This window comes from Sycon ciliatum, chromosome 6, assembly GCF_964019385.1.
Source record: "Sycon ciliatum chromosome 6, ocSycCili1.1, whole genome shotgun sequence".
NCBI lineage: Eukaryota > Metazoa > Porifera > Calcarea > Leucosolenida > Sycettidae > Sycon > Sycon ciliatum.
In genome coordinates this window covers 14,280,214-14,297,463 of record NC_088648.1, presented here as the reverse complement: position 1 = coordinate 14,297,463, position 17,250 = coordinate 14,280,214, and the positions used below count along the sequence as shown (strand labels likewise).

General features: G+C 46.7%; 1 protein-coding gene and 1 long non-coding RNA gene across 2 annotated transcripts; one reads left to right on the top strand and one right to left on the bottom strand.

Annotated features, from left to right (window-relative positions):
* The first annotated feature begins 1,751 nt into the window (after nt 1-1,751).
* On the top strand, nt 1,752-8,757 carry LOC135819437 (hormone-sensitive lipase-like). Its single transcript, XM_065332647.1, has 4 exons — nt 1,752-3,394; nt 4,170-4,552; nt 6,057-6,213; nt 8,358-8,757. The coding sequence occupies exons 1-4, from the start codon at nt 2,999-3,001 to the stop codon at nt 8,565-8,567; spliced, it is 1,146 nt and encodes a 381-aa protein (XP_065188719.1). The 5' UTR covers nt 1,752-2,998; the 3' UTR covers nt 8,568-8,757.
* A 1,445-nt stretch (nt 8,758-10,202) lies between these two features.
* On the bottom strand, nt 10,203-13,627 carry LOC135818851 (uncharacterized). Its single transcript, XR_010553786.1, has 4 exons — nt 13,459-13,627; nt 11,532-11,626; nt 10,850-10,983; nt 10,203-10,444 (listed from the first exon to the last, which is right to left on the bottom strand). It is a non-coding gene; the product is annotated as an uncharacterized LOC135818851 (long non-coding RNA).
* Between the last annotated feature and the right edge of the window lie 3,623 nt (nt 13,628-17,250).

Sequence of the window (17,250 nt, the reverse complement as noted above, 5' to 3'; positions counted from 1 at the left end):
GCTAGGGCGATAGTGCGGGTTCGAATCCCAGGTTACGCCTGAAAAAATAGGAGACTTGAAAAATGTATAACATCCTTATGCTTTTTTTGCCTAGGTCATCAACGCGGTAGACGGTGTCGTATTACCCTCGAAGTGTATCGGGGGATGCGTGCAGGGCGATAGTGCGGGTTCGAATCCCAGGTTATGTCTTAAAAAAAGGACAAATTCATAAGAATAAATAACATCTCTATGCTTTTTTTGTCTAGGTCATCAGGGCAAAAAAGCATAGCGTAGGGCCCTGGGCTTCCAAGCTCTCTCGTTTATTTAATCAACATCTTATGGCTTCCAATGGCAGCCAAAACGGGAAGATGTGGGTGATAGCCATTAGCCAAGCGAAGGACTTAAGGGACGCTGGTCTAGGAGGGCGGCAGTTTTTGCACCATGGCAACCAGAAGTGCGCGCACGCGACAGCCACCAGCGCAAAGCGTTGTGTAGGCTGCGGAGATCCGGAGAGCAGGGAGAGCGACGACACTTCGCCGTGACCCAGGTGAGCGGCTGAGCGCATACATCTCGTAACTCAAACAGTCAAAGACATAACAGTGCAGAAGCGAAAAAAGCACTGTCTTTGAATGAACAAGACGTTGGATTGAATAATAGAGAGGTTTTGCAGAGCGAACGTTCGCAATGATTTTCGCGTTCCGGGTTGCGAAAACTATTGCGAACGTTCGCGCGAAATTTGTGTTTTGCATGTTTTTCGCTCCAAGACATTTTCGCGTGCACTCGCTTGTTTGAGAAGTACAGTGAGTGGTCTTCATCCGATTATTTTTGTTGTTGCGAGTGGTGGCACCTAGAGTTACGGCCTGAGACGAGAGCTCCTTGACTACCTTGTCTATGGCCGGAGACCCACAGTCACAAACGGGTTGGCTTGTGCCGTAATCTGGCGCATCAACACCTGAAATTCAAAGAGGCATCGATGCATCGTTGATGTAACCGACTCTGAGCAGTGAGAAGACGAGCAGGCAGGAGATGGTCCCGGAGAAGAAGCAACACGGTCCGCCACAAGTATAGCCTAGCTAGCACCCGCGGACCAAGCCAAGAGTAGAGATCAAGCACAAACATGAGGACTGAGGGTGGCTCACCGTGCACGAACAGTCCACAAAGAGCGAAAATTACTGCGAAAGTTTGCATGTATCTCGCTCCAAGAAATGTTCGTGTGCACTCGCTTGTTTTTGAGAAGTCGTCTCCATCCGATTATTTATTTGTTGCGAGTGGCGGCACGCGCACCAGGTACCCTGAGTCACGGCCTGAGACGAGAGCTCTTTGACTACGTTGTCCATGGCAGGAGACCCACAGACAAACGGGTCGGGTTGGCTTGTGCCGTAATCTTGTGCATCAACACGTGAGATTCAAAAGGCATCATTGATGTAACCGACTCTGAGCAGTGAGAAGACGAGCAAGCAGGAGATCGGAGATGGTTCTGGAGATGAAGCAACACGGGCTGCCACAAGTATGAAAGCTAGCACTCGCGGACCAAGCCAAGAGACTTTGAAGAGTAGAGATAAAGCACAACTAATACTTGCATGAAGATCACCGTGCACCAGGCCAGGCTGACCAGCGGTCCACAAAGAGCGAAAATTACTGCGAAAGTTTGTTTCGCGTTTCCTGCAACTTTCGCGTTCAAAACTGCGAACGTTCGCACGAAGTTTCGCTTTTCGTGACGTCAAACGAAAATTCGCGCGAACGTTCGCTCTGCAAAACCTCTCTAATAGTTCCTGAAAGTCACTCTACTTGGATTGGTTGGAACTAGCTTCTTTGCTAACTGTAATGATTTTGTTGAGGAGCGGTTTGAATTCGTTACTTTTCACGACAGCCTGACGCCAGCCTGACTTCTGGCTTGCAGTAGAGCTCTCCTTCCGATCCTGTCAATGGTCTCAGATTTGAAAGAAAAATACTCGAACAGTGATATTATTATTCTATACATCGCTTGTGGAAGGAAAGGGCGAGTGCTGGCAATCACTCAGTCTTCGCAAGTAGAGAATGTCCCTGCTGATTACCAGCTGAGAGACAGCTATTCTGTGCTGTGAAACGAAGGGACGATTCTTGAAGTGGAAGAACAATCGTACTAGATGTGATGATCTACTTGTATGCAATGTCACCCACAGTGTGTACAAACCTGTAGGCTAAAGCCGGTGTTACACTGGGGTTTTCTGGATCTTCAAAGCACCAGAAGTAGTATGTGTACTATTGAAAGCGCCCATTCCGTCTTGGAGGTGTGCATCACATTGACATTGTGCATGCGGTCTTTTACTAGTACATGTGTTTGGTCAGGGTCTCATCTGTGTGTGTGTCTGTCTCTCTGTTTGCTTGTGTGTCGGTGTGTGTGTGTGCGCGTGCGCGCGCATATGTGCTTATGTGTCTTCATGTGTGAGCAGTGTGTACTTTGAATGTGCCGTGCACAACTGTTTTGTGTGTGTATGCGCTTGCAATTGCCTTGCATGCGCTTTCAACATGTGTTCGTGTACGTGCTCCGCAGGACTTGTGATTTTGCCTGACCTTTGAAACCAATTGGACTGCCTGCCCTGGCAAGGGACTCTTATTGCCTAGCTTGTTGTTATGGCGGCATCAACAGTAGCACGTAACGCCACTCGACCTGTCGTTGCTTCACAGCGGCTGCTTTCTCGCTCCCGCTGTATCAGTTCGGCGTATTGCCCAGCTGCACCGTGTGGTGAAACAGCATACCGGTGCTCCCTGCTCAGTAGCTGTTGTCAGTACCAGGAACTTGGTGAGTGTAGCGGACACAGGTCGTGGCGAGTACACTGCGTCGCTGGTGACACACCATCACTGGCAATGCCCCGCGTCACGCAGTGCAGCGCGTCACTATTCCGCTCCACCGCGTGTCACAACCGCAGCGTTGCAAGGGCTGCTAGCGCAAGTGCAGCGTCTCCAGCAGGAACAGCGCAGCAACGGTGGCGGAGCACTGAGCCCGGAGCAGAGGTCCCGATTGGCTTCCGCTTGTCATATGCTGTGCGCTGCGATCGGGTCGTTGCTCAGCACCATCCCTTACTTGCTGCAGCAATGTTCCCGTTACAATGCTTACCCGGGTGTAGCCAGCAACAGACTGCGATCTAGTGTATCCATATTCTCCACGTGTACATTGGCGCTTGATGACATCATCAAGTCACTGCTTACGTCATCGAATACTAAGAGAGATTTCGCACATGCTGTGTCAGCACTTGAAGAACATTCAGAGCTGCTCAGGGATCACGCGCAGCTTTTTAAAGTCATCTACGCTGTCGTGCAAGTGGACAAGACTGGCGACCTGATCGTTGATCATACTCAGTTTCCGGACGACTTTCTGGACACTGCTGAGAGTATGGAGCGGAGAAGCTTCTATGGACGGTGCCTCGGCCTTCATGTAAGTCATTGTGAGAAGTAAGGTGACATTTGTATGTGTGCTCTGCGACCGTAGAGTACAATAGCTGTCCGTGGTCTTTTGGATACTCCTACCCGATCCCCCTTTGGTGCGTCCATGGAGCTATAAAGCCGAGACCTCTGGTCGGCTGAGCTTAATGGGCGCCACCACCACATGCACACTCCATTATTCACCCCAGTGTCTGGAGATAATGTGGTATTTGTAGAGAAAAAAAAGAAGAAGAAAACATCCGAGTTTCAAAACAAACAAACAAAGGTGTTAGCATGCCATGTGCGGTTGACGTTGACGATTTGTTCTGTACCATGCTCAACACTCTCTTTTTGCTGCAGAGTGCCAGCTCTGAGCCTTCTAAGGCAGTCATCATTCACTTCCATGGTGGAGGGTTTCTGGCGCAAACGTCACAGTCACATGTGCTAGGTCATTGGAAACAAATGGGTGTGCTTTGCTGCCACCATGCTCCATCCATTTCTCCGCTGCCGTAGCCAATAAAAAGATACTGTATCATGTGTGTACCACGGATGTGCACCAGGTTTTCATTTGGCCCCATATACAATAGTACAGTGCTGCTCCATGACATCCAGTCGCGTCACTCAAGTACGTGCCGGGCGTTGCGCAGCCCTAGACCTGCGAACACTGGGCTGCGAAATGGTGCAAGGCGCAAACTTGACTCACGTGACCGGATTTCATTGAGCATCACTGTACATAATATTAGTATACCCTATGCATGTGTCTTCCTTGTGGTGTATTGTTCGTGCAGAGCTATCTAAGCCACTGGGCCAACCAGCTCAACGTTCCCGTGGTGTCCGTTGACTACATGACGGCCCCCGAGCACCCGTACCCACGTGCCGTCAACGACTGTTTCTACGCGTACGCCTGGGTGCTGAGGAACGCCACCAACCTGGGCACCACTGCCGAGAAAGTCATCCTGGCCGGCGACTCGGCCGGAGGTAACTTTGTCTTCGGAGTGGCATTCCTCGCTGCGCAGTACCAGCTTCGGAAGCCATGTCTGGTGCTGGGCGCGTACCCTGCTCTGAAAATCTCACTGGATCTGTCACCGGCACGCTGCCTAAGCGTAATGGATCCGCTGTTACCCATTGGAACGCTGCGGGCATGTTTGAATGCGTACCGGGGGAGTGGCAGGTGAGATACCAGTTCTTCTTTTCCTTGGAAATTTCACTGTATAGTGCATTCCTGGGATTAGCAAATTAGAATTGGCAAACGTTGGCATCTTTGGATAGTGACAGCTGATAAGAGGTGCATAGACTGTCACTCCAGTAAAAATTCCTTCGGTGCAAATAGGATTGCCCATTTCACAATAATATATACCCTTACCTTGTAATGTGAACAGTCGGCGTGGAGACAGTAACTTTTAAAATTATAGCTAACGTGGTTGCGATATTGGTGTGTGACAAGCAAGGTGGCATGAAATAAAAGTTAAACTTCAACATTAAATACCCAGGGTCTAACACTCTTTTCTCCTTTCATCGGGTGTGGAGTGCTGTTTCGACGACCCTGCGTATCCTTTCCCAGACCTCAGGTGTGAAGTACTCTTTTCTCCTTTCATCGGGTGTGGAGTGCTGTTTCGACGACCCTGCGTATCCTTTCCCAGACCTCAGGTGTGAAGTACCTCACCTGTGAATCACTGAGGTGGATGTCCCCTAGAGGTACGCTCAGGGAGTACGTAAATACCAGCGTTTTACTACTCCCTCATACGTTCTACTGAAGTTTGACTGTATGCGACGTAGTGACAATGATAGGCGTTACATTACTTTGTCCACGCCAACGTAGGCACCTTCTCTGGGAGGTTGCTCAGTGCACCCAATGTGAGAGCTGTTCGCACAATATGGGACGGAATTGGCTGTAGGCTGCAGTCTCCCTCTGCGTGCGTGTGTGTGTGTGTCCACGTGTACTACGGTGAAACTACACCAAGTCACGTTCTTAGCACATCGACAATCAACTTTCACACTTCATGTCTTGTGCTTATGCAGTGTGAAAGAACCTACAGTGCTGCTCAATGAAATCCAGTCGAGTCACTCACGTACGTGCTGGGCGTTGCCCTAGACCTGCGAACATTGGGCTGCGAAATGGTGCAAGGCGCAAACTTGACTCACGCGACCGGATTTCATTGAGCAGCACTGTACTTTAAAGTGCTTTGCTGTGACTTTGTCACTTTCTGGTTAGCTGTGACTTTGTCACTTTCTGGTTAGCTGTGATTTTGTCACTTTCTGGGTAGCTGTGTATGCTGTGCACAACCGGATTTCATTGAGCAGCATTGTATGGTTTTGTCACTTTCTGGGTAGCTGTGTGCACATCACCTCAAGCTTTGATTTTCATCACCTCGAGCTTTGATTTTCATCACCTGGAATTGAAACAAAACTGCGTCGCTTCCTTTGTCCTGCTTTCTTTATCTGATGCAACGTTGGTGATGGATGAGGACAGAGAGCTCTGTGACTAGAGGCAGGTGTTTGGTGGACGTGGACCGTGTGACTTGCCTTTGCCCTTGCTATAGTCTCCTTAAAGTCATCGGAATCCACTCTCTCAGTCTCTCTGTGCTCGCACTGCTAGGCTATGCTGTGGATGTACTCCGCAATGCTGATTGCTCTGTGAGTACCAGTTCATGGTGTTCTTCTCTTGTCCTGTCCAGCACGCCAGAGTATCACCCGAACACCGGTCACCTGTCACAGCTGCAGTCGGGCATCCACCAACGTCATGCCACCATCCTGAATGCTTCGCCGGCCTACCTCTCTCCACTGCTGGCCAGTGATGAGATGCTGCACAGCTTACCATCGGTTGCATTGCTGGTAAGCCACTATAGCACACATGGCAGTACGGTATGAGCTATGCATTCACATACCAGTAGCTGAGGAGTGCTAATTCCGTACTTATCGTATTGACAAACTGGCCTATTGATCAGGAACTGTCCGCAAATACACCCCTGTCCAAAACTCTTTCGAGAAGGAACCTTTCCGATGCCCCGGAAAACCCAAGCACTGCTATACCACACGTAGGTGTGTGAATTGTGACTAGATGCAATAGTCATGTACATGTAACTAAGTTAGGCAACCTTACAACATGTGCAATGTTGGAAGTGTGTTTCACCAAAAAGGAGACCAAGAGTAGAGAGTCTTCTGTGTAGTCTCTACATGTGACATGATGAGCATGTAAACAACCTAATTCTGAAGTACAGTCATGCACATGTACGTACTTCACAGGATCTGCTGGAGCCACAGAGTCAGAGGTCAGCAATGTTGTGACAGGCCCTGGCCTGTAGCTCTGGGTCTGGGTGTGATGTACAGTCAGATTTCGCTTATCCGGATCCCTCGCGACCCGGAAGAAAATAGCTGGCTACAGATTTACAGCATACGTGATGCATCCAATGTAACCGGTGTTCGGTTATCCAGTTCCCTCGCCTATCCGGATATTTTTGTGGAAAACGGATGTGTGCGGTTAAGCGAGGTCTGACTGTACTGTTAGCATTTTCAAGCCTTACTGATCAATGCAAGGAGCAGTCTGTGTGTAATGAGTAGCTATGTCTGGAGCAGCTAGTCTGTGTGTAATGAGTAGCTGGCCATGTGAGTTCCATAGAAAATCGATTGTGCCTGAGACATATTGCGTGTCTGGGAAGGGGTGTTAATAGAGAGGTTAAGCTTTACGTGACACGAAAGTTCAGCTCGCGCGTTGGAAAACAACGCAAGTGACCTGCAGCTCACGTCGAAATTTGGAGGTTTACGCCTAATTTGACGTGATATTGCGCATCACGTCAGAAATAACGTGCAGCTTAACCTCTCTCTAATAGTCAGTCATGTGAAGTGTGCACAGAGCACCTTGGTAAGCACATAATTATAGATCATCTACATGTATGTGCTGGACCCTGCTAGGAATGGGAAGGTGGGTTACTAGCACCCCTTCCACAGAGAGTAGTGTGCAGTATGAGCTGATAGAACTTCCATGACAGCGACCTCCATCGGAGAAGGACCCCTGCTGTCTAGTGGAAGAGTTGCCTGAGGCTCAGCCGTACTTCTTATCGGTATCTTTCAGTACAAGAACATTTCAAAATGCTACATTATTGTGCTCCTTTGTGGGTGTTCAAGTAAGAAAGCTATGTTTCTTTGCCGATAGATTTCTTCGTGCTATGGGTCATCTCTTACTCTGTGTGTGTGTGTGTGTGTGTGTGTGTGTGTGTGTGTGTGTGTGTGTGTGTGTGTGTGTGTGTGTGTGTGCCAGCTAGTTCAGTTGGTGGGTACACTTATGCCTGATTGTGTTGGGTATGTTGCCAACAGGCTCGGCTGCTTGAAGGTGTAATGTTGTACTTGCCACCTTTGTTGGTTCCAGGGTTCATATACTTTCTATTTGAAGTATACATACCTGTTAACCATGGACTGCTTCTGGCTAGATTAACTCTTGTGTAATCGATGGTGCTAGTGATGTCTAAATCAGATCTAGCCTGATTTAGCCACCCGCACTAGTAGCAAGTATTACCTCCACTGGGGGCAGGGGTAACTGCAGTTGGATCCCAGGACGGATACCCTGATGCCGTCTATCCTTTTTCTGCACCTTGTCCACACCCACTTACTGAGGTGTGGTGAGCCCATAAGTGGGATCGTTTTCAAGTCCACCCAGAGTTTTGGGGATTTCAGGGGGTGTCGGCCGTTGGGCGGTTCAATAACCAATTGAGTCATCTTTCCAAGATTCCTTTAGAGTCTCTCTCCCCTCTCCCGGGGAGACCCACGTGACCAGTTTTGGCAGTGAGCAACAAGTACAAGTACAGGTGTGTGTGTGTGTGTGTGTGTGCGTGTGTGTGCATGTCTCTCTCTCTCTCTCTCTCTCTCTCTCTCTCTCTCTCTCTCTCTCTCTCTCTCTCTCACACACACACATACACACTCTCTCTCTCACACACACACTCTCTCTCCCTCTCTCTCTCCATCCGTTCTGTTGTACCTTTCAGCCAAGTTCATTTGACCCCCTCTTGGATGATTCCATCGTCATGGCGTGTCGTCTGCACGCACTCGGCAAGGATGTGACACTACGCCCATTCGACGGAATATCCCATGGCTTCCTCAACTTCCACGCAGTCAGCCGCTTGGCGCAGCAAGCCACCGACGTGTGCATTGAGTTGATGGACGCAGCAATCAAGCAACACGACCAAGATGTTTAGTCGTGATACAAGTAGTCCGTATTGCAGGACGAGATGTCACCACTCATGCGTTCTCAGTGCAGCACCGGACATTTGCCCATTGGCACTCATTTTACGAGTATTGAACTATTTAAAAAAAATACTTAAGTAAGGTCCATAATTAGTTTTATTCCCGTAGCTATGCAGAAGACGTTACTTCAGTAACGCCTGGCGCTATCCCGTATCTGTCCCGTACCGTACCATCAAACACAGCTGGCCGCAATATTCAAATAGGGCTTTCAACCGCAAGATCATAACGTGAAGCAACTTGGAAGAATGAGTATGAATGCGAAGTGTATGGGGGAATGCATGAAGGGCGATAGTGCGGGTTCGAATCCCAGGTAATGCCCGAAAAAAATAGGAGAATTGAGCAATTTATTAACATCCCTTTTCTTTTTTTGCCGTCATCAAGGCGGTAGACGGTGTCGTATTACCCTCGACCGTACCTATCCCGACCGTACCGTACAATCAAAAACGGCTGGCCACAATCCATATTCCAATAGGGCTTTAAAATACAAGATCATAACGTGGAGCAACTTGGAAGAATTAGTATGTATGCGAAATGTATCGGGGGATGCATGCAGGGCGATAGTGCGGGTTCGAATCCCAGGTTTAATATGTCTAAAAACAAAAAGTAGAAACTTATAAGAATTTATGACATCCCTATGCTTTTTTTTTTGTCTCGGTCATCAAGGCAAAAAAGCATAGCGTAGGGCCCTGAGCTTCCAAGCTCTCTCGTTACCAAGCATCAAGTTGAAGTGGTTTGGACATGTTGCAAGGCATCAGGATAGCTACTCCCACTATTTCTTGGATGGAATAGTGCCTGGTTCTTGGCTGCATGTAGTCTAGCCTATTTTGCACTAGCGTGACCCATGCTACCGGCATACCGACAGCTCCTAAACAAAAAATAATGCGGTGCCCACGTTATTGTTGATATATATATATATGACTGTGGCTAGTAAGTCAGCACAGTAAAGAAATATACACCAGTTCTATGTGCGATAGTGCAGATCTGATACTTGCTGGATATAACATTGGAGGTTAGCGTCAATATGCACTTGGAACACTAGGGACAGTCCAGCCGTCCTAGATGACTACATTATCATACTCCCATCAGAGGGTGTACATGATTTAAACATACACACATAAAACGAGGCACTCAACTGTGAATGTACAAAGAGCCATGCGAACACGTAGTCTATGTCTTTTTCTTAGCCTTGGCGCGGGGCACCTTCGTGTGTCCGGATGCCCATGCCTTGAGGGCAAACAGCTTCTTGCCCAGGTCAGTCAAGTCGACACCAGCTAGTTCAACCTACAAGTACACCGTGTAAACACAGAGATAACACTGTGTTACATGTGTGTATCACGACTCGCTGACTGAAGAATCATGCATGCTCATATCACACGTGCGCATGTGAGACAGGAGACAGTTTGGGGAATGTCATCACACAGGAAAACAATACTAGCACATCGTTACACCACTGGCACTATGATAGGCATGTGACGTCACCCGGATGATGTGGATACATGAATGCAAGGGAATCCGGCATGTGAATACAAGAACACAGACAACAGCACAATAAGCACACAGCTACAGGAAACAACGCCAGGGGCAGTACCCAGAGCACACACAGGGAAGCAAACAATCACATGATCCGCTAGGCAGCAGCAGGACAACAAAACAGCCTAAGGACTACGAGATCTCGTATACTTAGCAGCAGGACAGACACATCCATTACTGGTCACATCAGCCGGCGGAGCACCCGCAACATACCTTGTCCTTGATAAGCTGACCACGATTCTTAGCTCGTTCTGAGCGGAGGTTGATGGATGGGAACATCTTTACAAATTGAACATACCTGCAGAGGACATTGTAGGTCCACAAGAACTTGTCATAACACGAACCCACACATAGCCTAGAGGGATGATCCTTTCCCACCAACGACTACTATTCAAGACTTCAAGTACCATAGTACAATATATGTCAGTAGCCTATAGCGATAAGCAGCCCATAATTAAGTTCTCCGTATTCCAGGAGGGTCTAGATGCTGCTAGATATCCGGAGAGCATCATCTACTCATGTACCGTAGACCAGAGCTTTATCATAGATATCAGTCTGGTTGGTGAGAACTGAGTAGGCGGGAAAGCACCTAGTACAAACCACTGCATCAAACTTTAAAACAAATACGGACACACACAAACGAGCGCACACTCATACACACAGGCACACGAATACTCATATACGTAGCAGTGTTCTGACGTACCTTGCTCGCGTGCTGTTGTTGGGCCGACTGCCGTGCGCCACACGCTGGTCCCAGATGAGTAAGCTGCCAGCACGCATGGGTACTCTCTGGGGCTGTTTGTACATGGGATCATGGCCATGCACAGGTATAAAGTTCTACAAAGAGAACACAGAGATCACAGGTAACAACCAACCATTTGTATGGTAAAGTAGTCGTTGTTGATGAAATCCAGCCAAATAAAACATCAGTACCCCGCAGCAGTACACAGACAACTGTCCCTGTGGGCAACAACTGTATGGTCCTGACCCTAGTTGAGCATGATAAGGCTGGATTTTGCTGGACATGACAGTAGTTTTAAAAAGCAGCACAGTCCCGGAGAAGGTTGCAGGAGAAAACAAGTAGCTGTAGAGAGAGTTTGTTTTTTGCAGATTTAGATTTATATTGCTCCAGGAATGGTCAAGGGTGAACAAGGGTCTTGTCAACTGCACAAAGGTGTTGTTTGTTGCTCGGACCGCGGTCACGTTCTCAGTACTGAATATCACACCAGCCTTGTCGCGCTATACATTGTGCCGTGGTGGTCACAGGTGAACGTGTTGGAGTGTCGCTTCTCAACAGAGCCTACAAAACAAAGTCATGGCGCGTGTGCCGTTATCACCGTTTGCATGAAGCCTCAGATGTCGCGGAGTGATTCTTAGTTTCTTACCTTGCCTTTCGCTCAGCTCCCCGGCAAGTTTTCCTGTTTCTGTAGTTACGTCATGACCAGTATGGCACTCAGCTGTGGGGTAGCTAACGATGAACCTAGTAGGGTGCAGAAAAAAAACACATATACATCATACATTAAAAATCCGGTTTGCATCAGCTGTGGATTTTTCAACTCCCATCCTCCCAGTCCCTGCAGAGAAACTTTGGTATAATTAGTCTGATGTGATATTGAGTCGCGTGATATTGCGAGATAACACACAAAATGTCACACAATATGTCACACATTGAGTGCCAGATTAGATAACATTCATATCACTTATGTAACATGGACAAATGTGGGCACAAGTTATGCGATTGAGTCTACCAACTAAGCCAGATTTTGAAGAGTCAGACGTGCACAATCCAGCACAAAACTGAGAAGGAGCACGGAGACATTCCACGGCATGAAAGTGCCTTGTGCCCACATTTTTCCATGTTACAATTTTTTCTTGGCTCACCGTCTGAGTTCCAATCTCTTATGTGTTGAGTTATAGTATTCTTGAATTGTGTTCAGTTTATCATCATTATTATAAGGTCGAGCATTGAAACGATTGTTTTCAGAATCAGAATATTCTTTGAAATGCTGATAAGTAGTTGATACGTGTGGATAACACAAGTGGTTATTTGTAGAGGTTATTCTTCTGGCAACTTTTTATTTCGCCATTTGTTTGGATAATGAACCTACCGTTCGCAGAGACTGAGCTCACACAACTTCTCAGCTTCAAGGGCAGTCGTAACTGACTTCTTTAGTTTCTCCAGTTGGGTGTTGTGTCCTCCACCTTGTTTCATGCTGTCAAACTAACAACATGTGTGAACTATAACAAGGTTTATCTAATACTAGTATTGTACTAGTATTGGGTTTGTACAGTCTATATCCAGCCCACTGATAATGGTGCAGAGCCACTCCGTTTTATGTGTCTATCAGCACTGCTTGTTGTACTGTTGTGCATTATCATACTACTACGCATTCGTTCCTCATGTTGTATTCACGTCTGATGCGCGTAGTCGCGTACACTGCTTTCATTCCTCATGTTGTATTCACGTCTGGATGCGCGTAGTCGCGTACACTGCTTTCACTTCTCATGTTGTATTCACGTCTGATGCGCGTAGTCGCGTACACTGCTTTCGCGCAATCTTTTGATTTGAATGTTTTTTGAATCTCCGCTTCTGCTTCGAGAGAAGCAGAACTTTCCTTTGTACTGCAAGATGATTTCGATCAGAGTCAGAGTAAAACATTATAATACAGTCTTCTAAAACAACGAGTCGTGTGCTATCTGAGGCATGTTCGAGTAAGAACAGGGTTATAATAGTACTTGTCTGTATCAGAGGGTCCCGGGCATCATACAGGCGTAGGAATAGGGCCTTTGTAAATAGCTGCCGTTCTTTGCCAGTACGGTAATGTTTCTGTGGGCTCTTTTACCTAGGGTTTTTGTCTCTTTTTTGTGTTCCAATTGATTTTTACTTTTTATTTTTGTGTTTAATACTAACATTCACGCATTTTTATGACTTGGGGCTGCACGCATGCTAGAGTGTACGTGAAGTGTGTGGGTACAGTGAGGGCTGCGTCCCACCCGCCTGTGTGGATTCACAGGAAGTGTGAGTTACGAAGTCTGAAGAAAATGTTGAACGGTCTCTGCTGGGATGACGACTACACCATAGCTCAGTGGTTAGAGCATCGCTAGCTACAAGCGAGGGTCCCTGATTCGAGTCCTGGTGGTGACAGTCAATTTTTTGTTCAGACTTTTCCCGTTTGTCTCTTTCCCTCAAACTAGTGAAGATTCATGCATTTAAATTGATTTTTGTACTTCAAAGTAGTTTACTGAATTTGAATTTGTTTGATGATATGTGCAATTCATTTTTCCCGCACAAGAGGCTTTACTAGTACTTACCTGCGGAGGCATTGGTTGTGAGAGTTACCACCTCACCCTCGCAGTTTGGCGCTGCATCCCCTCTGAGATGAACGGCTGCTGAAAATGTTATTGCGTCTGCGTTGTTGTGACTGCTTTTGCTACGCTGCCTGCTCTTCTTGGCATTGCTGCTGCTACGAGTACGAGTTCGTACTCCAGTCTTCTGTCTTGGCAATTACTGCACTAATAAAATATTGAAGTAATAATATTCACTGGTACAGTGGTAGAATTATTAGAAGTTGAAAAAGACATCATGATAATCATCGAAAGAAGTGAACATCAGGGAGTCGTCAAATACCGGTATTTGACGACTCCCTGGTGAACATGAACCGCTTCGAACAGACGTTCGGCAAATATTTTTCCCTTGGCCGCGGGCCTAGCATATATAGGCCGTAGCTGTAGCTCAAGACTGCACTCGTACTGGGTCACGGCGAAGTGTCTCACTCGCTCTACCGCCGCAAGTCTGGAGCGCTTTGCGCTGGTGGCTCTCGCGTGCGCGCGCTTCTGGTTGCCGTGGTGCGAGAAATCCGGCCCTCCTAGACCAGCGTCCCTTTAGTCCTTCGCATTAGCCAACCATGGTAAAAGAAGGAGAAGATTATATATGTAGGACTCAGCATAGAGTCCATGCACTATATGATGTCCGGCACCCTATATAGAGTCCATTGGTCCAAAATCCACTATACAGAGTCCAGGAGTCCACTCAGTTTTGATCAGCTTCATCCTGCCGCGCAATCCCCTATAAGGAGTACACTTTTTCTACAAGTCCCCTATTCACAGTCCAGGAGTCCAGTTTATCCAGTCACACCGTCCTGTGTGTTGTGCCCGAAAGAGAACAAACACATTTTCAGTTTTGCTTGCCTCGTGGCAGCGCATTCCTTTCTTCACTTCAGCCATGGCTGCCAGTTCTGCTGTGCAGTTGCTCACAGTAATCTGTCTCGAGGTAACCAAGGAGGATAAGGAGACGTTCAAAATCAAATCTGGAAAGCGTCACTCGCTTGTGGTTCTCTGAAGACTTTTCATCAGTGCGCGGGATGAAAGCAGAAATTTGAGAACGGGAAAAGTTCAGCACAGTTCAAATCTGACGAGTCAGGTACACTGACACTCTCTTTCGTTCGACGCCACAAGGATCCCCTGTTTGGCTGGCCATTGCTGCCAGTAAGACGTTTGAACGGTTTCATCCGAACGAGGGATGAAAGCAGAAACGGAGAAAGAGAAAAGTTCAGCACAGTTCAAATCTGACGAGTCAGATACACTGACACTCTCTTTCGTTCGACGCCACAAGCATACCCCTGTTTGACTGGACAAGAGCTGCCTGTACCACCGTGTCAAAAGGCTGTCTAACTACATGGCAGGACGATGACTGAGGTAAGGAAGCTTTTACTCGTTTCGATTGGTCTGCTGTTCTGTCGTTATGCTTGAATTTTTTCCATTTTTCAAGGATCGTATCGCGTTTGTTTGATGTTGCTTGAATGAATGCCCTAAAAGTAATCAACCACTTCGTAATACTAATAGTCCTCAAGGACTGCAAGGACTTTGCATCAATCGAATACGATCGTCTAGCTATCATCAATTATTATAATTCTGTATTTTCATCCCTGTGATAATTATTATGTGAAACTCCACGACACTCTTCCTCTAGTATGATGTCAAATACAATGGGATCCACAAACGCAGTGCCAGTGTACTAGTAGTAGTAGGAGGATTGCTTGTATGCCAATGACAAGAAAAAACTTCTCAAGCTAATACTCGTATTCCCTGAAGTAACCGTTTTGATGTCACGAACATGACATTGTGTCAGTGAAACTGCCTCGTGACAACAAATCATTGCATTTCCATCTTGGGGAAGACTGACTGACGGCAACACTGTACAGATTGTTCAAATCATCTCATTTCAATTTAGTTGCAGTGAAGTGAAACACTGTGTACACTACATGTATGGTGGTGTGTCTGTGCGTCTTGAGTGTGCACAAACGATCTTATTCCTCGTATTACTAATAAATTATTGTCCCCACCGTCACCTGTTCACAGGTCTTTGAGTGGATGGATTTTCATTGAGCATCACATTCGTTGAGAACTTGGTAGTTGTGTGCTCCCATGCATCATTACGGTAATAAGCGTATCCTTGTGCTATCTATTTGTTGCAGGTGTGCTGATCTTCAGAAGCTTGCGGAACTGAGTGCTGCTGAACATTTGCATGGCCATGAGCGATGGTGAAGCTTGCTATTGCACTCTCAGCATGTGCTAGTATTATGCTGACCACTGCACTATGTTACTCTCTTACACTACTACGTGTATGTAAACGTGCGTGTACCCGTCCCCGTACGCATTCGTTTCGTATAATTATTTGTTATCCCTCTTGACTTTACATGTAAATGGGTGGACGTTTGCATGGCTGTTGGAGTTGCGTGTGTATTGTGTCTCTACTCTTTTCTTGGTGTTTTCTTGGCGTTGTGTAAGTTTGTGTGTGTGTGTGTGTGTGTGTGTGTGTGTGTGTGCGTGCAATAATTTGAAAACAAATAATTAATCCTGGGCTCTTCATTATTCTCCTTCGATTCTTGTTTTTTTCTAGGTATTTTCTTGGCGTTGTGTGGGTGTGTGCATGTGTGTGTGCGTGCACAATAATTTGGCAACACTACATGATTGAGATATTGTAATTTGCAGCATCTGCGAAGAGACCACTTGATTTGAGGATGGTGTTTGTAGGGTTTTTCATGTAATGAAGTGGCTGCAGTGGCGCCTCAATACAAATTTTTATCTTGAGAAGTGAATGATGTAAAGAATTAAAGGGAGAGGCCGTTTTCTGGTTAATATTCACTGCTTACAGCAGATCCTTTGTCTAATTTCGAACTCGATAGGGGATGCCTAATTGGCTGGACTTTATACAGGGAGTGTTGTCCAAATAAAGACTCTTTAATCTTTATAGTTGATTTCAAAGTTTGGACTCCGTACAGTTGATTTTGGACCAATGGACTCTATATAGGGGTGAAGCCAATTGGCTGGACTCTATACAGGGAGTTATGTCCATTTGAGCTCACAGTTGATTCCAAGTTTGGACTCTGTACAGTGGATTTTGGACCAATGGGCTCTATATAGGGGTTGGACATCATATAGGGGCTGGACGCTCTACTGAGTCCAACATATACATGAAAAGGAAACAGCCGAAAAGCTATATTGATTTAATAGTTTTACGTGATAGTACACTTACCTGCATGAGCTGTGACCACACAGCTAAAATAAATGGGCATGCCACGGCTAAAAAAAGTTCATTTCAAGATCGAGGTGATTCCGCCGATGGTAATCAACCGACCTCGCAACGATCGTGTATTCTAACTAGGCTTCGTTGGTGGCGAAGTAGAAATCATCCAGAGCTAGCAGACGACAAGCATAGCAGCTCTTGCCCTGTGGAGAAAGTCAAAGCGTTTGAGATGAGGCGAGACCAACTTTCAACCTTCCTTGAAATATTTCGGAACGATATTTTTGCGTCCATTGACATCAGCGACGACGAGGACTTCATCTCTGCATGAAAACTCTCAGTCCAACTGTCCTGGAACGTTACTCTAGTCTTCAGATTATCATACTGCGTAATAAATTTTGAATGGCTTAGCTTATGGAGTTGTCAGTAACAAGTGACCAGTCACTAGTCAAACTGCGACAATTTCGATGACGCGGAGGAAGTATATGTTTAGGAACACAACCCAAGAGCATTCGATGAACCAATATACAGAGGCAAATTTGTCGGCGTTGCTCTAACGGAGTAGTCTGAGCTAATACCGT

Coding starts and splice junctions, on each gene's coding strand:
- LOC135819437 (XM_065332647.1), top strand. CDS start 2,999: ATGCTGTGCGCTGCGATCGGGTCGTTGCTCAGCACCATCCCTTACTTG. Junction 4,553..6,056: donor GCGTACCGGGGGAGTGGCAG/GTGAGATACCAG, acceptor TGTCCTGTCCAG/CACGCCAGAGTATCACCCGA. Junction 6,214..8,357: donor TACCATCGGTTGCATTGCTG/GTAAGCCACTAT, acceptor TGTACCTTTCAG/CCAAGTTCATTTGACCCCCT.